Consider the following 20,528-nt stretch of genomic DNA (forward strand, 5'->3'; position numbering starts at 1 on the left):
ACTAGAGGTCTGTTTCATACATGACAGAATGACAGAGAGTGATCAGGGACTGGCAGGCTCTGTCACACATTCCCCCATCACAGATACCCCTCTGCTTTCATCTCCTCACTGCACACAAGATAAGTGTCTTTGGAAGAAGTAGGTCAGTACTTCTGTATTGTACATACACTTTTTTTAAGCGCCCTCAGAGCTGTTGTTGTTGAGAGCAGTCTGCTGGCTAGCCTGTAAAAGAATAGTGCTGAATCACAGGGTCCACTCAGTACTGAGTGTTCTGCAGAATGCAGTGAGGCATTTAGCTGGAGTACCTGGTTCACAGTCACTCTTGGTCATTAATCCACACAGCCTATATGCGGGGCGTAAGCTCCTATCTATGTTGCAATGCAATCACTGTTTATGTAGTCATTTGTAATTTGTATTTGAGTTAAAGACATGTTTCCATGAGCTCCCCTACAACAAGTTTCATTCAGGCACTGTCGCAAATCAAACAGCTGTCTGCTCCCATTTTGCAATCAATGCATGTTGTTGTGTAACACGTGTGTTTTGAGTTTTTTGTTTCAATAAACTATTGTCTGCATGGTCTTGGTTGCTGTTGGGATTTTGAGCTTGTCAACAAATGTGCATGTTCTCTTGTGACTGTATGCATTTGCTTCATGTATTCTCTCCATTCCCTCACCCCCTCCAGTGAAGAGCATAATAATGTCTTTGTTGTTTCACAGGGATCTTAAATAATTGTCTGTCCTTTTTCCTCAATGTCGCGGTGGATGTACTCATTTATGGCCAGGTTCAGACTCCTAGGACATTCTTTGTCTGATAAACATTTTAATCGAAAGCTGCACACACAAGCACATAAGTGGATACGAGCAGCGAGCAACACTTGTACTCCAACTACATTGCAGTTATTTGTAAAACATTTCCGTAGACAAACTATACCTATTGTTAATTGTCTCGAATTGTCCTTATCTCACACAGCTAATACCTAGCATATGACATGCACCTGCAATATCGATAATGATTACTGATTGATGAGGGGTAGTCTTGGTTTGATAAACATGATAGCAGAACAATACCATATTTCTCCTGATTAAACATGCGAGTGTCCATCTGCCTTGGTTACAGCACTAAGTGACTCCATGCTGACTTTGAACAGAGATGAAGCCAGAATCTTTCATGAGAGTATCAGACACGGTAGGGTATCCTAGTTAAGCTCCACACTACTGGTCATGTCATTTGACCCTCACTAATACAGCACTATGCACCTACTGTTACTGCTGCAGTCCCCTGGCACGAGTAATCCTTGTACCTGATCTAGGATCAATGTATATTTTCCATGAGGCTATTTTTCCTGCATTTCTCTTGAGAAATTCAAACTCTCTAAAATAACTCATATGGATTGAAGATGCCGGTCTTTCATTATGTCTTTAAAGATGTCTTTAATTGTTTATTTTGAAAACAAAGCATGCATTGTATGCACAGGCTACTGACCATTACTGAGTGCAATGCATGAAATAAGGTGTACAGTACTAGGCACACAATGTCTTCACCTAACAAATCCAAACACACAGTGTATTACATGCTTCCATAGAGTTTTAGATATTATGATCATGTGTTGTAGAAGTTTCTAAAGAATATATAACTTTGTACCACAGCTGGAGGCCCAAACTGGAATATAGAAGGTGAGAGTTACAGTACTCTTTGTACAGTTCAACCAGCATCCCAGCCCCATGTAGCCTAGCAACTGAATGCCTTCACTCCACTCTCCATGGTTCTGAGTGACCCACATTTAAATGGTACCGTAGAACATATCTGACCCATTGTTGTAAGACCCACACCTCAATAGTATGGTAGATGTCTTATAGTGGTCCTGTAGTTACATATCCAAACCATTCTGGAATGACTCCACATCACAGTGGCTCTGTAGCACATATCAGATCCATTTCCGATATCCATATCCATGCTCTACTCCAAGTTTGTTTAGATGCCACCTGACATTTGCATATATCTTGTATGATCATGCATACATATGTATCTTACCGCTACAGGGATTTTCCGAAAAGCCACATTTACATTTCAGGCCTATTGTCTGGACTATAGGGGTTTTCCCTGTAAGTGCCGCCTTGTAAATCCTCCCTCCATGTCATGATGGATGCCTCTCACACACTGCTAAAGGAGTTAGATTACACCGATAATGCAAAGTGACACTTGCAAAGTAGAGCACAATTCACCTTCCGTGCTAGCGATAACCTCTTTCAAACTTGAAATGATTAGCAACACAGAAGCACAATAGCCTGAACATGACTGCAATAAGCATTTTCCTTTGCAAATGATGATGTGGTAAGTTCAGTTGTGAAGACTGCTAACTGGTCCATGTACAATCAGGTGTTAGGGCGACCAAATTACCACTGAAAGGTAGTTTTTTTGTACTAGGTTGACATTACTCCACACAACCAATTACTTTACCATTGATGTGTGAATGCTGTTGTTCTGAACCAGCTGCAACCTCACCTGATCCATTGGTGTTGAACACACCAGATGATACAGATCAAATGTGTCGGCGGTGCTGTTCAGGAAAAAAAGCCTGCTCACTCGATAGCGTTGAAAATAGCGAGTTGAAATATAGAAATATTGAAAATACACACCGTGCTTGGTAATGCATGCACGCATGCTTGACTCAGATACGCAGTCATCTTTTATTTAGTGACTGAAGTGCTAATCAAATCTCATTAAGGTTGGGATGGGACACAGCAGGGTTTTCTATCCACCTATCTTCCATCTATCAAGCCAGGTCAGATAAGTGAGAAGTACAGTCAGTCATTGGATGTTACTGCTCACAGTCTGGTAGACAGGTCAGTCTCTGCTGTAGCCAGATGCTATAGCGGGGACAGACCTAGCCAACAGGCTAGCTGAGAGTGTATGTGTGCTTGTGTGTAAGGTAATCTGAGCTGTTGCCTGCCCCTGTTTAGCCTACCACCTGAGGAGAGAGGACTCAGACTGGTTTGACAAGCCCAGAGAGGGCCGCCAGGGCCAGCAGGTTGGACACGTTCTGGACAGGAGACAAGTAAGCTATGCTGGACTGAACTGCTTCTCAGATCCACGAACCAACCAGGATCTAGTTGTCCTGCAGGTGAGAGTCCTTTGTCAAACCATCAGAGGGCTAATGCTCTCTTTTTCTCTTCTTCTGTCTCTCTCTCTATCTCTATACATCTATCTATCTCTCTATCTCTCTCTCTCTCATTTAGATGAAGCTGATCCCATATGCTTTCCCTCACTCACGTATCAAACTGCAGAGAGACCCCAAAGACACCAGCGTTTCAGGTACATAAGGATGGCAAGTGGAACTGCCACACACACACACTGAAAAACAAACACACACACACACATATGCAAACACACACACATAAATTATATACTATAACATTGAGCTAAGTAATGGATTTACTCTCAAGAAAATCTGTGTAATTTGTCAACAGTGATGTGATTGCATAGTAGATCTGCAACAATCACCCTCGAAAATGATTCCTTCTCCACAGGTAATGGTCTTGGGATTCGTGTGGTCGGAGGGAAAGAGATACCCGGGACACGAGGGGAGATTGGAGCCTACATTGCCAAGGTTACCCCTGGAGGAGTAGCAGAACAGACAGGAAAAGTGGTGGAAGGTAAGAGTCTCTGTTCTTATGGGGATACTCAGACAGGCTAGTCTACAAAGTGCTGTTGGCCATCTATTAGCTGTCATAAAAACTGTAATGGCAACCATTACAGTTACATTGAATGAAAGTAGACATTTGGGAAAATAACGGTATAACATCATTATGTAAACTGCTTAAACTGAAGGAGGTGCACTGTAATATGGATTTTTGAGTCCTAGCCTGGAGATCGACTTCTCAATGTCCTATCTCAGCTTGTGACAGATTAATGGTTTAGGCAGACTTTTTTGGTATTATTAATTTTAGGACACTGTAAGCCTTCTGTGAATAGCCCTGTCACAAGCTGAATGTTTGTTAGGAAAAGATGAGAAGCACTGCTGCCTTCTGTGTTTGTGTGTCATGTCCTATTCCAGAACACCCCACACACCAACGCAGAAAAGCCCTGTCAACTCAGCCTGACTCTCTTCAGCATTTGCCAGAATTAGTCATTATATTAGATTCCGACTCTCTCTCTCTCTCTCTCTCTCTCTCTCTCTCTCTCTCTCTCTCTCTCTCTCTCTCTCTCTCTCTCTCTCTCTCTCTCTCTCTCGCTCTCTCTCTCTCTCTCTCTCATTCTCTCATTCACACATATTTTCTGCCAACATTCCAAAGTCGTTGTTACGTTAGCTATCTAGCTCGCTAATTTGTTGCGCTTGGGCCGCTGAAGGCTTGTACACATTACAGTAATGGTAAAAAAAAAATATATATATATATCAAATAATTTGCCAAATTAAAGCGTCCATTAACAGCCACACAGGTTCCCAGAGGCCTAGGCCCTGGGTCAATTCAGGACTCCACAAGAACACAAACAAAAGACACTGACACATGCAAACATTGACTGGCACATCACTATGTGGCTTCAACTTTCCGTTAAACTACAATTCCACGATACAAGCAAAGTCTTTACGCGTCTTTCATTTCAATGCATCAGCCTGTGCATTCGGTGGAGTAGCCAGGGTATTTCGAGTAATCCCTGCAGTTCAGGGTTGTTCCTGGGGGGAAAGGCAGAGTCCATCAGCTCAGTTCAGATGCTGTGCTTGTCTCTGGCTTCCCCCTGGCCAGGTCTCCTCTGACTGCTGACAGACAAGTGACACACTGAAGGACACTGTTCTGCTAAGTCTGGATCCTCCAACATGGCTGCCTGTCAGCACTCTGACTGGCCACTTTGCCTTGGGATTAGTGGATTGGCTCAGTACGTCCATGTGGATCCACTGTCGTTAAGGAAGAGGATTCAGAGAGAGATTATTAAGCAAAACATGGACGTGTTATTGTTTGTCATTTAGTTTGTCCGAGTATTCCATTAAGCTGATGTATTGTTTTTGGTGTTTATTCAACCCACTTGTGTCTGACGCTCAAGTCATGACATTATTATTGGACTGGGCACTCATTTCACAGCCGAACGTTATATGTCCTCTCTCTGCATGAAGTATTGTAATTATGCAAATGTGATGTTTGTATAGCAGTGAAAGCGTAGCATTCAATTGGACGGTCTGTCCCTAGGCGCAGTAAGAGAGAGTGAGGAAGGGACAGAGAAAGAGAGAGTAAGGAAGAGACAGAAATCGAATATGGTTAGTGGCTGAACCGAAGCTTTGTCAGGAACATTTAAATGCACACGGTCCCTTTGTTGGCACTGCCGCCGGAGAGTTGCATCGTAAGCAACAGTCTCTGGAGACGAGCTTCCATTTGTGTAAGTGAAGCCTCGGCACTGGGAGGAGGGTTTAAGTGTGCCGTGTATTTTTCCCCTCTACACTTTAACTGTCATGTATCCCTCTGGCATGCATTTGCAGTCTTCTCTACTGTGTGAAGAGATAGGGGGCTTAGAGACAGCCAGCTGTATCAGAGAAGTGAGTGGCGCCTTTGAGCGCTCCCAGGACCCTCGCTTCTACACTCCAGATAGAGGGTCTGTCTGCTGATGATGGGCCCTGTTATGCAATCTTCGCAACACTTTCCAATTCTAACGGACAGCCCTCTCTCCCCTGTCCTCTCTCCAGGTATGCAGGCGTTGGAGTGGAACGGGGTTCCTCTGACGGGCAAGACCTATGAGGAGGTGCAGTGCATCATGGGTCAGCCCTGTGCAGAGGCGGAGCTTTGTGTGCGACTGTGAGTGGGACCTCCCGTTTTCCTTCCCCTCTCCCTTCTCTCCTTGCATTGTTGTATCCTTCTCTCCTACTTGTCTCCTGTATTCTTCCCCCCGCGCTCATAGTTTTGCTTCCAAAACAAGTATCTGTTTCCTGGTGGTGAGTGTTCACTCATCCAAAGGAAGTGGGCAGTTTGATGGTGGTTGTGCTGTTGATGAGCTGCTGATGGGAGGCTGCTGTGTGTTCTCAGGGATCTTAACATGCTGTCAGACCCAGATTACCCTCAGGCCCTGGAGCAGCACGCTCAGTTCAAGACTGGTAAGAACACACTCCCATCATAGGGCGGATCCTGCATGGAAGCTCGACCGCTGATATCAAACTCTTCTCTGCGTATGTGTGTGTGAAGGTGAGAGGCAGCGCTCCCCAGGTGTGGATCCGAACCAACTGGCCGCCGAGTTGCAAAAGGTGTCCCAGCAGCAGGGTCCTGGGGTGTCGGGGTCGGGGGTCGGACCAGGGGGGATCGGGGTCCTCTCTGCCCTGGAGCGCTCCGCCCTCCTCCACTCAGGTGCTGGCTCAGCCACCTCCAGTGGCGTGCCCAGCCCTGGACAGCCGGCCTCGCCCGCCATCAACAAGAAACAACGACACAGCGCTAAGGTAACTGACCTCACACTCTCATCACGTCTACACACTGATACTGATATTGCGTGGACTTGTGTCCTATATAATGTCCCAGTTCTTCTAATCTATGTGTTAGCAAAAACAGACCACTGATCGTTGCTACAATTGTGAACAGTTTTTACTTTTACGTAAGACTGTAATCTACATAAATGCAAAGTTATGTTGATTTGTAATGAAAATCTAATGTAATGATATGTAGTGGCTATTGTGTGATTCTATGATGCTTCTCTGTGTGTAACTTCTAATGAGAAGAGTGTGTTATTACAGCCATATGGTGACTGAGGACCCGTCATTAATAAGTGATAAAGCCCAGTGTGAGAAAGGGATAGAGAGACAGAGAGAGAGAGAGAGAGAGAGAGACAGAGAGACAGAGAGAGAGAGAGAGAGAGAGAGAGAGAGAGAGAGAGAGAGAGAGAGAGAGAGAACGAGAGAAAAGAGAGAGAAAGAGAAAGAGAGAGTTAGAGAATGTGGTCTGAAGGTCAAGGTCAGGTGCTCCGCGTTCATAATAAAAACAAGACATTCAAATTATATGGTAACATGAAAACGAAGTGTCTTGCAAGTGTGTGTGTGTGTATGTGTGTGCACTTTATATTCTCTCTCATTGCTCCTTTATGTATACAACTTGCTTTGATACTTTGCGACATGAACATTTAAAGTGTTTTTCATCTACATCGTTAACCTTTGTGTCTATACCGGGTGACATTTTCAGTCTATAAAACCACTCATGATCACATGTCTCCTGAGACCTATTGAGGCAAGCAGAGAGCTGTGTTCAGCAGTTCTGATACGAGGCATCATCCGTCTACTGACAATATGTATTCCTCTGTTGGGTCAAACAAATCCTTACCCCTATATAAAACCTTGGATTTGAAGGACAGGAGAGCCAGAACTGTGCTAGCTGTTCACGCTGCAGCAACAGGACTGATGCTGTGTGTGTGGTGTGTGTGTTGTGTGTGTGTTGTGTGTTGCAGTCGACAGAGCTCTTGAAGCCACAATCTCACCCCATCACCGGAGAGATCCAGGTAAGTCTGCTTCAGTAGGGATTTCCTACTTGTGTGGCGTGTAGTGGAGATACAATATTCTCTGCAGGAACCAGCTGAAGCTTACAGACCCTGCATCTCTCTGCCCCCCCCCCCCCCCCCATCAGCTCCAGATCAACTATGACAGGAACCTGGGGAACCTGATTGTTCATGTTCTCCAGGCCAGAAATCTGGCTCAGAAAGACAACAACGGCTACTCCGATCCTTTCGTCAAGGTCTACCTGCTGCCTGGGAGAGGGTGAGGCTCTCATTTGTCTTGCATTCGTCTCTCCTCCTCTCTCCCCCTCTCGCCTCCTCGGTCTGCTGTTTTTCTCTCTACCTTTAACTCTTCTCACCCCCCAGTTACTTTTTCACTCTCTCGCGCGTGCGCTGTTTCTCTCTCTTTCTCTCGTCTCTCTCTCTCTCTCTCTATACGTATATATTTATATATATATCTCTTTCTCTCTCTTGACCATCTCTCTCCTCTTCACTGCTCTTTTATTGACTGTGTGTCATATGAGATTAGCGCCAGGTGATGTGAGCACAGAGTATGCGCTGGAGATAGCCGACACAGATGTACTTAGAAACCATGGCTCGCCAATACATAGATTTGCAATGCCTAACAGAAATACAAGGTTTCTATTATTAGAAACGGACACACCACCGGGGTGTCACATGCTAAGGTATGCGTGTGCGTGTGTGCGCGCGTTGTCCGCAGTGCTCTGCTTTTCGAAGCGTCGATGTTGCGATGAAGGCTCAGTCCACTTAGTGATTGTCTCCTTGGTATCATCTCTTCTTTCACCCCCGTATACCTCTTTCCATCCTCCTCTCCATCCCCCCTCTTCCTGAGTGGACTGTGTGGAAAAGGCGATTGGATCGATAGAGACCTTATCTGGTTTGTAACAGTATCTAGGTTACACTAATGGCCCTTTAAGACCTGTTCATGAGATTACAGCTCCTCTTCTCGTCTCCTGCCCACGCACCTAGCATTATGACTGGATAGGAAATGGTTTGGTTTATAGTTTTTATACTGACTGTAACTGGCTGTTTGTGCACATTTTTCAGAGAGAACTAAATTATATGAATCGCAGTTTTAGAATGTGAATTACGTTTAATGCTCGCACTGATTAGTCATTCATTCATCTGTTTATTGTATCCCCTAGGGGGCGTTTGTCCTGCATTTCATAACAAACTAAGTACAGGCAACAACAACAAAAAACAAAAAGAAAAAAAAACTCAACATGACCAATCCAAAAAAATCAAATGGACCTCAGCTTTCTGTTCTTTACTGTTTTTCTTTTAGCTCCTTTCCTTTCTCTGACTGTTTCTTTGTTTTTTGCTTTTCTTGTTGTCTGCCCTCCTCTTACTCCTCTGGACTGTCTCAGCCAAGTCATGGTTGTCCAGAACGCAAGGTAGTGTGACCCTGCTCGGCTTTACGTGTGTGTTGCTTTTTTGGTTTGTCTACACCGCAATTTACGTCTCCAACGTGCTTATCTTTTTTTGGTCTGTCCGTGTCATTTGTTCCCTTTTACGTGAAAAGGTCACTCTCTTCTCATCCCATGACTTCACTTTCTCTTTCTCGTTTTCTTTCTCAATTGCTCTTTGTTTTTTGCCTGGTGTTTACCTCTCTCTCTCTCTATGTTCCTCTCTTTCTCTTTTCATTTTCTCTGACACGTATCTCTGTTTCTTTGTCACAACAACTCATAATTGTCTGTTAGTGCAAACGCACTAAAGAACAGCAATGGGAGTTTTTTATATTTGTCCATCCAATTCATTTTGGACCCGATGTTGATATCGCAGTACTGTACAGTATCTGATTGTACCTTCATCCCTCCGCTAGAACGGCTCAAATATGCCCCCAACCCCCTCCGTTGGCTCTTCCTTTGTTCATTTCTCCTTTAACAGAGACCTATGTCACGAGCAAGTCAAGACAATGCAATGCTCTGCTTGTCTTTCATCTATCATTTGAAAGAGATGTGATGTTTATTGGTGCAAGTACTTTATTTTGCCATACTGCATTGTATTCTGTACGTGGTGAACTGTGACATTTTGAAGGGGAAAAGAAAACCTTCCGTTTGTTATGACAACACAGTGCTGATAACAAGAGGAGAACCAAACATGCCCAGAAGACCCTGAACCCAGAATGGAACCAGACAGTGATCTACAAAAACATTCACCTGGAGCAGGTAGACAAACTCTCTCTCTCTCTCTCTCTCTCTCTCTCTCTCTCTCTCTCTCTCTCTCTCTCTCTCTCTCTCTCTCTCTCTCTCTCTCAGACACACACACACACACACTCCCACACACACACACACACACACACACACACTCATGCCGTGTGTACTGCACGACATCCGGAACAGTCTGTCATAGGATGTCTTTCTTCCTGAGCTGGGAGTGTGTAGTGTGTTGTTGCGTGGGCCTCATCAGGGAGGCTAGGAACCCCTCTGGGTCCTTCAATCACCCTTCCCATGACTCTCCTTAACAGCCCGCTCCACCCCTCAGCATCTGAGCACGCACACGCTGCGAATCACAGGAGAGAGCGTTTAGAAACGCAGAGGTTAGACGCCAAACGGGAGGGGGGGAGAGAGCACGTGAGCTTCTTCGAGCGCGTGCCCGTGCGTGACAGAGACATCTTCATTCAGCCCGGTGGCGGCACGCCGCCCGTTATTGAGACGCGGAGGGATGAGCACGGCACTCGAGCTGTGGCTCTCGACAAAGAAGAAGCGCTTTCTACGACGGCGCCGGATTGATCAGGTCCTCAGAGCCTGGCGCTGTTCATCATGTCTTTGTGTTAGTCGGCCCGGTCCGCCGCCGCACTATCAGTCAGTGGCCCGCTTCCTGCTGAACATCCGTCTCTCGAGACACACACACAAAACTCACACACACACTTCCTTGATCAATCATATCATCCACCCCCCCCCCCCACCGCCCTCTGCTAGCTGATGACGGCCGTTTGATACGCCTCAGGTTTTTATTCAAAATAGTCCCACGCTCCCTCTCTTTGATAACCCAAGTCGAAAGCGAGTGGCATTTGGTGCACAAGAGCCACCTAGAGTCACCTAGACCCGCACGTGCAGTCACACACATGGATATACATACATACAACCACTCCCATGTGCACACACACACACAGTCCCACTCACTAACAGGCCTGTCCTCCATGCTCCAGCTTAAGAAGAAGACCCTGGAGGTGACCGTGTGGGATTATGACAGATCTTCGTCCAACGACTTCCTGGGAGAAGTGAGTTTCTCACACACACACTGGCTTACATGTCACATAAACTTAGCATCCCTCCGCCCCCTACACACAAATGCTAATGCTAGTAATACCCTGTTTTTTCACTTGCCAAATCACTGCAGACTTTGCCTGATCGCTCTCTACCACTGAACACCAGAGTTTCATGCCTGTCAATGTAAATCCTGTTTTCGTTCATAAAAAATTTAACTCTAACGTTATTCACCTTTACTTTTGCACTTCTCTTCTCTCCCCACACTCTCTTTACCTTAGCCTTGTTTGCCTGTTTTCATGCCATAGTTCCTTCCTGTTTCAGACCTCCTTTCTCCCTGTTCTCCAGGTGCTGATAGACCTGTCTAACACAGCCCAGCTGGACAACACTCCTCGCTGGCTGCCTCTCAAGGAACAGAGCGAGAGCATCCAGCACAGCCGAGCCCACCATGCTGCCCAGGGACCCCCAGGGTCCGGAGCAGGGCAGGGCCAAGGCCAGGTCCAGGTCCAGGGCCAGGGCCAGGGATCTACAGGAGGGCCCGGGATGGGGCCCGGAATGGGGTTGGGACAGGGTGGTCAAAACCAGGGACAGGGCCAGGGACTAGGGTCTCATGACTCCCCCAAGAACTCAGTGATCAAGAGTAGAAGCCATGGGATCTTCCCTGACCCAGCGAAAGGTAGGAGACTCCTCTACCAGATACTGTATCCCTGTCTACCCCTTCATGATTTCACTCATCATCCCAGAAGTTGATTTAGCAAAAACTAGCAATTATCAAACAAGTTGTTCTGATGAATAGCAAAAACTAGCAATTATCAAACAAGTCGTTCTGATGAATGTTATTTCAGATTGTTATATATTTGCTTTAGACAAAGGCAGCTGGAAAAGGCTTCAAAGTTGTTTTGTTCACAGTGATTTTCACATTCTCATTTTCACTCAGACGTAGCCTGTTGTCATGGAGATGTAATCACAGAAGGACACCTGCCAGACATAATTACACCACTTGTGCCCACTACTATATTCCCTTGAACGCATTCACTTTGTACTGACCTCAGGTAACTGGTGTACCAAAATGAAAGACTGCAGCTCTTGTAGCATGCTTTCTTTTTATCGTAGCGAAAAAGACTGATTTGCGTCCCACTCCCACCACCGCCACCCCGCTCCCCACTCCCCCCGTCACCTCCTACCCTCTCAGACATGCAAATGAGCCCTCTGGAGAAGTCCCACAGCAGTCCGGGCAGCTCCAAGTCCTCCTCGGACGGCCAACTGCGCTCCCATGGCCCCTCCCGCAGCCAGAGCAAGAGCAGCGTCACGCAGGCCCACCTGGAGGATGCTGGGATAGCCATAGCTGCCGCCGAGGCCGCCGTCCAACAGTCCCGCCTCCAACCAAGTAAACCCCGCCCCTTCCCCTGATGATTCTATCCCATGACATGCTTCCTCTCTCCCGTGCATGCTCACATCTTCTTTCTACGGATCTCTCCCCTCATTCTGTTTCTCCATTCGCATTCTTTGCCTTGGACTGGCACATCTGAATAAGCACGGTCCGATAGGTTCTTTGGTCTCTTGTTTGTTTGCTGTTCCTCCAGGGATGTAAAAACAGATTTAGGAAGCTTTCAAGTAAACCTTTGCCCGTGTTTCAAATCCCAGATCTAAACACCAAACTCGTAATAATGTATTCATGAAAGTCTAAACTGTAGTTCCATAACTAAATGTCTGTGACAATGTGCTGCCTGCAGGGTATGAAGCTAAACTGGGCCACAGCAGAACTCCAACTCGACAACAAATACTTATAGACGCTCTTAGAACCTACACAGTTGAAAACCTAGATTTACTGCAGTGTATAAACAACACCAGCTAGAAGTCCCTGAGCCCCTGTGTGTCTAACTCTTCTAAACTCGTCTCAGTGGGAGTGAATATGTGCCTATCCCAAGCTGCTGGTTTGTCTAACCCCCTCCTCCCCCGTGTGACTCCTCATACCCTGGCCTAGAAACCAAGCAGGGATGGCAAGCAGTCACTACTCTGTGGTTGTCTATCCAGGAAATACCCTTCCTTGAGCTAGTTGCAAGATTGGTAAAGATCGGCCCAATGGTGTGGTTCCCCATGCATGAATCCTCCCCTCTCCCTGTCGATGACACTTGATGGTAGAGGAGGTTGCATTGATGTGGTGTGTGTCTGTGTGTGCATGTGTGTGTGTATGTGTGTGTGTGTGTGTTTGTGTGTGACATTTGAACCTTAAGAGAGGACACACACACACAGCAAGGCATACAATATACCCCCTCCTTCCTACCCCCTCCCAATCCCCACCCATAACACGATGGGGACAAAAACGCCATCTGTGACTGGCCAGTCAAACCAGGAAGTGCAGACACAACAACATGGGGTTCAAAGGACACTGACTCTGACTCTGCACTCACCGGCCACTGAGAGCAAAGACAGGAGTCAGCTGAGAGGAACTGAAGTGTCAAGGGAAGGTGAGACAACAGGAGAGGAAAATAACAATGAAACAGATGACTAAACGCACAGACTGGCAACACAAAAAATAGTGGTGCAATTAAAAATATTAAAAACAAATACAAATTCAACATCTGTTTATTCCATAACCTCATTTGAGCTGTACATCATTCTGTGTGTCTACCAATGTATTTGACTTGGTTTGGTTTGCATATTTCATGAGTGCATGTTGCTGATGTAGATCACAGGTTCACACATTTTCCTTGAGGGAAGCCATCTTGCTTGTTCACCCCACCCCTGGGTCTAAGTCAAGGAGTGACTGTAGTTTATGAGCTTAAGAGACCATATCATGATCCAGGTCTTTTTAAGTCTCTGACTAAAAGGAGATAATATGAACTAACTGTAACATTAGCTCTCAGGAACAGGAGCTGTGTAGCCATTCTTTGTATAATTCCACTTCACACCCACTTCACCACTTCACCCCACTTTGAATATGCCATAAGACGCAAGTCGAGAGGTAACCTATCAGATTAGGTCAGTGTCAAGTATAGGCTTATTGTCTATAATTACATTCATTATACAGAGCTTTTGGCCATTTTGCATTTGAATTGAGTTGCCTGTCAGTGTACTGTTTCACACTAGAACTATTCTCGGCAGCACATAACATTGAGGTTATATTAACTAGAATGTCACTTTATACTCTAGCAATACCCCTGGTAAACATATGATAGGTACATACACTGTAAAATCTGAAGTGAAGTTTACTCAAATGGTTTGATGAGATGTATTGCCTAACGCCACTGGAGTTGAAGAACTGGATTCATTGAGTCAAAGAGACCTCATTTTGAAAGTGTACTTGTGTTGTTGCGCTGCCTGTTCCATGAGTCTATCACTCGGGCGTAAAGCTGAGTAAAGCTTCTGGTGTGAGACAGGATAGCCACGGTAGACACTTAAAACAGAGCCAGTCTGAAGTCATCGGAGTCATTGGAGGAGACACCCGTCAGCCAGTGAAATGGATCCTGGGAAATGGAGTGTGACGTTGGAATAAATTGGATGAACCCGCTCACGTGAACCTATTATATCTCCCCTCCTTTTGCCACCCCAGGACCAGGCCATAGGCTGGCCGATCTGTCAGGCTCGGTGGTGTCATCAGCCCCCAGCCTGGTGGGAGACGGCTTCGGGGGGCTGGATGGGGATGACGGGCCGGGCAGCGGAGTGGACAGTGCCATCTTCCAGGTTCCACGCATGTGAGTACATGCTACCCCCACACCTCGGATACTGCACATTACATTACATTTACATGTAGTCATTTAGCAGACGCTCTTATCCAGAGCGACTTACAGTAAGTACAGGGACATTCTCCCCGAGGCAAGTAGGGTGAAGTGACTTGCCCAAGGACACAGCATCATTTGACACGGCCGGGAATCGAACTGGCAACCTTCTGATTACTAGCCCGCTTCCCTAACCGCTCAGCCACCTGACATCATGTATCCCAGGGCCTAGCGTACTGAAGGTCTGGTTGTGTTCTCTTTCAGTGGGAACACCATTCCCAACGGGACTGACAAGACCAGAGGACTGGGTACCCCGGAAAATGAAGGTCAGTGGAATAGCAGTGGATCGCACTGTTACTACTCAGTTCCCACACGGGTCTGCCAGAAAATGTGAGCTTGTACAGACAGAGAATCTACTGTGACTTGTGAGGCAGACAGGCAGTGTTAATCCCCTCTCTGTCCATGGGTATATGTCTCCCTCTGTTGGACAGACTGTGACATAACATCAACATGGCCAAAAAACGTTCAGATGCGTGGTAGCTGCGTAAAATTGTGCACATGGATACACAAAGACGGATGTAATATTCTCCTGAGCTAAATTGAGTGTCGGAAATGCAATTACGATCCCTCGACAATAACCAATACATTACATTCACCAGTGACTCGTGCTGAAAGCAGACTGCTTTCAAGCCCTGGGAGAGTTCTGGTTATCACCTGCCTGTCATGCAATATCATTATTATATCTATGGTTTAATTTGGGTCCCCCTTCTCTCCTCCAGTTTCTCCAGTTACACAGTATGACAAAGAGCCAGCGGCCATCTCAGTCAACAGCCAGGACACCGATACTTAGACAGGGGTCAGCGGGTCATTACCACGACAGCTGACATTTTACACCAGTACTGTAAATCAGTGCAGGTTCTAAAACCACAGAAGGCAGTTCGGTGAGCAGTTTCTGGAATGTTACAGTGAAACTGGAGAGAGAGAAGGCGCCCACCCTGGTTCCATTGTGCTACAGAGAGTGTGTCAGTGATGCACGGCTGGACAAAGAAGAAGAGTAGGAGACTCTGTGTTTTGCGGGTTTCTCTTTGTGTCTGTGTGAAACACAATTATACACCCCTTCTCTTCCTCACATTCCGATCCCCCTCTCTCTCTCTCTCTCTCTCTCTCTCTCTCTCTCTCTCTCTCTCTCTCTCTCTCTCTCTCTCTCTCTCTCTCGCTCTCTCTCGCTCTCTCTCTCTCTCTCCCTCTCCCTCTCGCTCTCTCTCGCTCTCGCTCTCCCGCTCTCTCGCTCTCGCTCTCCCCATGTCTCCTCTTTTAGGTAAGACCCAAGTGATGGGGGAGATCAAGGTGGCTCTGAAGAAGGAGGTAAAGACAGATGGAGACCAGCTGGTCCTGGAGATCCTTCAGTGTAGAAACATCACCTACAAGTTCAAGAGCCCGGACCACTTACCAGGTGTGTGTGTGTGTGTGTGTGTGTGTGTGGGTATACTACTGAGTGCATAAGGTGTCTTGTGGTGGCAGCTACTGTTATGTACTCCATCTACAACAACGTCAGCATCAGTGTGCGTAAGGGTGTCCTCCAGCGGCAGACACTCGTGTGTGTGTGCACGGCGGACACGGTGTGTCTACCAGTGTCAGCTGCAGTGTGTGTGTGCGTCTCGTGCCCACAGACCTGTATGTGAAGCTGTACGTGGTGAACGTGGCCACTCAGAAGAGGATCATTAAGAAGAAGACCAGAGTGTGTCGCCATGACCGCGAGCCCTCCTTCAACGAGACCTTCAGGTTCAACCTCAACCCCACTGGTCACTCCTTACAGGTAGGCCTGGACACCGAGACCTGGTCTCTCGGTCTGGTTTGGGCAGGCAGGTTTGGCTGCTCTGCCCCACTGTCTAACTTTCTTCCACTGTGCCCGCCTCCTCCTCTCTCCTAGCTCTTCTTGGTGTCTAATGGAGGGAAGTTTTTGAAGAAGACGCTCATAGGAGAGGCCTATATCTGGCTGGATAAGGTGGACATGAGGAAGAGGGTGGTCAGCTGGCACAAACTGTCGGTCAGTTCCACTCAGACCCACCCCTGAGGGACCAGCTAACCCAGGAGTCGTCAGGGGCCAGTGGAGGAAGAATGGACTGGAATTCCGGCGAGGTCGGAGAGATCACGAGGAGGAGAAGGAATGCACGCTTTGTTCATGTTTAGAACTAGGTCCTAGTTGAAAAAAAGAAGAAGAAGAAGAAAAAAAAAGACAAAGCAAAACACAGACCACGGGCCGTGATCTGATGGCCAGACACTGCCAGCACGTAATATGCACCTGATATTGGACAGCTTAAGCCTTCGTTCTCCTCCCTCCTGTGTCATCTCCTAGCTTGGGCCTGTGGTACAATATGCAAACCTCACAGAAGGCACCAATCAGAAGGCTGGAGCAATACCCCCCAGGGAGCAGAGATGTCATCACATCCCTTTTCAATCCCATGAGAACATCTTTTTTTCCCCAGGGTCCCTTCAGTGGGGGAGTGGATCCACATGTCTGATGGAAACTAGTCCTGTTTTTCTACAGTACATCTGAGATTTGTCTGTGTACCATGCATGACTAATGCTGCCGATGACAAACTAACTATCAACTCTGTGTGGGGCTTTGAAATTGATGTACTTTTGTCATGTTTTGGAATGTTGGACAGAGAAGAAATCTTTCTCGTATGATACAGTTGGTTTTATGAAACAGCAGAGATGCTGTGAGGATGTGTGTATCCTCTAGTGGTTAGGAATGGCAGTGCAGAGGAGACAGGTAACTTTGACAGCAAATGGAAATGTACATTCAAATGTAGATATCTAACAGTGAAACTATCGATCAGAGAATTACACTATATAGAAATGAGTTATTTATCATGAGACTATTAACAGAGTTTTATCAGAGAGGAAATATCATATAACATATTTTATGAGCTGTCCACTTCTACAGCCATAGTGATTCATTTAGAGTATGCTATAAAGAATCCATATTTTATGTAAAGAGTTGAAGCTATGAGTGGAGCACAGACAATCTGGTCCATTAGGTTCTGATGTTATGCAGTTCTCTAGAATGTTGTTATGCAGGTACAGTGAATGTGGACCTATAGGAGCACAAGTGACTCATTTATAAGGAGAATAAATACATACTAGGCCTTCAGAGCCTGATCTTAGTTTCACAAAGGTAAACATTGTAGAGATGTTGTAGTTGACATAGTTACAGTTGACAAAGAATGTCATCTCTCTTTGGAACAGCCTCTATCTGCCCCCCACACACCTCTCTCGTGTCACTTGGAGGCACCCCTGGCCTCTAGCTGGTGTTTCACCGCAGTCTGGCTGTGTTATGTGTGTATTACAGTTGTTGCACGTTGTCTGTGTTTTGTCTCAAAGATCAAAGAATAAATAGGGCAGGGGGGGAGGGGGTGGGGCTGTAAAATCTCCCAGTTCCTCATTTTGTCCGTGGTTCCAAACCTGTTTCAGAAACGGTACTTTTTCGTGGATTCCTTTAACAACCACTTGTTGTATGCTGTTTGCTCAGTGTCAGTGACTCCAGAAACTATTGCAACACAGTGAACCAGCCTGTCTCACTGCCTCGGACCAAAGCGCTATGGCCCTGCGTGGCCCAGTAATACCGAACGGGCCCAGAACCATTCTGATGCATATAGGGCCATGGCCCAGAGCTGGAGTACAATGGACTACTGATGCATTGCTCTAGGGTGTTGCACGTCAACACCGCAATGCATCATAGTAAAGTGCAGCATCATCAGGTGAATACACACTGTACTCTCAGTTCTACAGCCAGTCTTTACTGTCAAAGCATATCATAGAGAGGTGTTGCAACCTCAAGCCCAGTTCCTAACAGAGGCAGCCACGGCAGACATTCAGTCAAGATGTCAGTTGGGCTCATACTGTTTGACAAATAAAAAGAGGGTAAAACAAGTATATGTATATGAATACATATATATATATATATCTGCAGTATAGCCTATATTTCGTGAGAGGGACATGTGGTTGGTTTTACAGAAAATACTTGTTGTGCCAACCTTGTTTTATTACCAAACCCATAGGTTCTGTTGAAGTAATTCTATGCAACATAAATGTGTTTGAATGCGTTTTCTTAACATGTATTATCAGTGACCATTTCGTCTGAAAACATGTTATAAAGAGAATTTACTGTTTGATTTTTAATTTGTTTAAAAAAGAAAAGAAAATATAATATTTTTTTTACTGCCTACCAACTGTTACCATGTACATGAAGCTTGTGCACTTTAGTACTACATTGTTTGATTGTTTTCTTAAGTTCATGTTTTAGTGTCCGTCCAGGTTAGTGTCTTTATGTCAAAATAATATTTAATCATGTTCTTTGTGGTGAATGGAGGACTACTGGAATAGTCACAGTACTGTGCATTTCTGTGGCAAAACGAAATAATTTACAAAACAAAAATACGATGTCAATTATTGACAAGTAAGCGTTTGCATTGACTACGATGGGGGCTAACATTTTGGTTTCACCACCATTACATGTCCCATACTTTTCAGTCTAAGGAAAAGAAACGCCTTCTTTGAACCCCCAGACTAGACTGTTCAATTCCTCCTTATAGTACAGGCTTGTTCTGATATATGTTGCTAGTAAATGTGAACTCATGCAACCATGTCTGTGACCGTGTGGGGTGTGAATGTGGTGTAGTTACTGAGTTAGTGTACATACAGTATTTATTTTCTACAGAGAATGAATGTTTATATTGTCTGAGATTTGAGCATGTGAGTGTCAAAAAACATAAAAAATCTAACTATGACTGTACATAAATGTGTCTCTAGTTGTGTAAAGGGAAGTCAATCACTGTGTGTTGTCAACCCACTGGTATCTGTGCAATCCTGACACTGATTATTGCATCAACATAAAGGGAAAAAATATCTACTGAACTTCAATAATTGTCTGCAACTTTCTGTTCACACTGGATGTTGCATGTTTTTGTTGATGGTTTGTCAATATATTTTGCTTCCAGAATTATGTTTAAAAGAGAGTATGAGTACATTTATCGGACGTATGCTGTACTATATAAAGATTATGCTTGTAAAATTGTCTTGTTTTTCACTCAGTGTAAAAACAAAGAATTTAGCGTTATGGTTTTGTGGTTGTACACAGGATGTGTTGAGATATTATGCAAATTATTGTGCTGTAAAAATCGGCTGTTTCCCTTGAGTCTAAAGAATAAATATAGAAAAGAGATTTATTCCACATGCTAAGGTGTCCTGATGTTATGTTCTTTGGTGTGTGCACCAACTGTATAAGACTCCCTTGTTTCATTAACCCTAAGATGCATGGCTTGTTGGTTTGTACAGTTTTCAGGACTAGTGTCAAAAAGGGCCTGCCACTGGAATTTTCCTTTAAAACTTGAGTGAAGGATCTTCCGCTGGTTTGAGATTTTTGCGAACACACCAAAAATTGGGGATCTACCGTAAGCTATGTGTGCAAGAGGTCTAACAGATTTCCTTCCCGATATAATGGGGGGTGTCATTGTCAGCATCCCCAAACATGGAGATCACTCTCCTTCAATTCCTGACCAATGACAATTGCGAAAGGACAGCGGCCATTCTCAAAATGGTAAGTGTTGCTAAAAACAGGTTAAGATCCACACAGAAGCTGGTATGGATAAAGCTGATGTAATGGGACAGAAACCATCTCACCCTAATGTCCATTAAGAGTGACATTCTTCAAAAGTTGAACTGGACGGACCGAATAAGGGGAGAAGAAGAAGCGTGGGCACATTGAAATAATGCCTACCTGTGCACAGGGTTAAATTGATACTTTAACCCTGTGGATGAGCTGCTGTTTTTGGGGGGTGAAAGGTTTGGGGTGGAGGGGGGCACCACTGTAATACAGTATCCCAAAGACCTTAGTTGTCATCTTAATACACCCTTGTGTGTCTTTTATGGTGTTCTGGATATGATGTAGAGATGGGAATAAGTTGCCACCATATGAGTCCTATTGCATGCTCCTCAAAAGGAGGAGGGGAGGGTGTTCTTCCTCTTTGCAACCTGTATTAAATCGTTTCCAACGCAAGTCCCTTTACAGTCTTTCACACAGGTCTGTAAAATGTTTAAATACATTTCAGTCACAATAGTATCC

At 45.5% G+C, this 20,528-nt stretch overlaps 1 protein-coding gene across 4 annotated transcripts in view; it reads left to right on the forward strand.

Moving 5' to 3' along the window:
* The window catches only part of pclob (piccolo presynaptic cytomatrix protein b), a 28,651-nt gene extending 12,003 nt beyond the window's left edge, over nucleotides 1-16,648 (forward strand). The window contains exons 6-25 of one of the 4 annotated variants that reach the window (XM_062461731.1): nucleotides 1,117-1,185; nucleotides 1,647-1,673; nucleotides 2,961-3,055; nucleotides 3,237-3,312; nucleotides 3,528-3,653; nucleotides 5,672-5,780; nucleotides 6,009-6,076; nucleotides 6,165-6,412; nucleotides 7,408-7,458; nucleotides 7,584-7,714; nucleotides 8,841-8,867; nucleotides 9,548-9,641; nucleotides 10,625-10,696; nucleotides 11,031-11,358; nucleotides 11,875-12,069; nucleotides 14,236-14,377; nucleotides 14,666-14,727; nucleotides 15,720-15,854; nucleotides 16,072-16,217; nucleotides 16,332-16,648. In XM_062461731.1, the coding sequence (XP_062317715.1) occupies nucleotides 1,117-1,185; nucleotides 1,647-1,673; nucleotides 2,961-3,055; nucleotides 3,237-3,312; nucleotides 3,528-3,653; nucleotides 5,672-5,780; nucleotides 6,009-6,076; nucleotides 6,165-6,412; nucleotides 7,408-7,458; nucleotides 7,584-7,714; nucleotides 8,841-8,867; nucleotides 9,548-9,641; nucleotides 10,625-10,696; nucleotides 11,031-11,358; nucleotides 11,875-12,069; nucleotides 14,236-14,377; nucleotides 14,666-14,727; nucleotides 15,720-15,854; nucleotides 16,072-16,217; nucleotides 16,332-16,475 (2,345 nt within the window). In that variant the 3' untranslated portion in view covers nucleotides 16,476-16,648. The remainder of the gene's footprint in view (nucleotides 1-1,116; nucleotides 1,186-1,646; nucleotides 1,674-2,960; nucleotides 3,056-3,236; nucleotides 3,313-3,527; nucleotides 3,654-5,671; nucleotides 5,781-6,008; nucleotides 6,077-6,164; nucleotides 6,413-7,407; nucleotides 7,459-7,583; nucleotides 7,715-8,840; nucleotides 8,868-9,547; nucleotides 9,642-10,624; nucleotides 10,697-11,030; nucleotides 11,359-11,874; nucleotides 12,070-14,235; nucleotides 14,378-14,665; nucleotides 14,728-15,719; nucleotides 15,855-16,071; nucleotides 16,218-16,331) is intronic. The other 3 variants (XM_062461735.1, XM_062461732.1, XM_062461734.1) reach the window with 3 other exon arrangements.
* The last annotated feature ends 3,880 nt before the right edge of the window (nucleotides 16,649-20,528 follow it).

The sequence above is a fragment of the Osmerus eperlanus genome, chromosome 5, assembly GCF_963692335.1.
Source record: "Osmerus eperlanus chromosome 5, fOsmEpe2.1, whole genome shotgun sequence".
NCBI classification, from domain to species: domain Eukaryota; kingdom Metazoa; phylum Chordata; class Actinopteri; order Osmeriformes; family Osmeridae; genus Osmerus; species Osmerus eperlanus.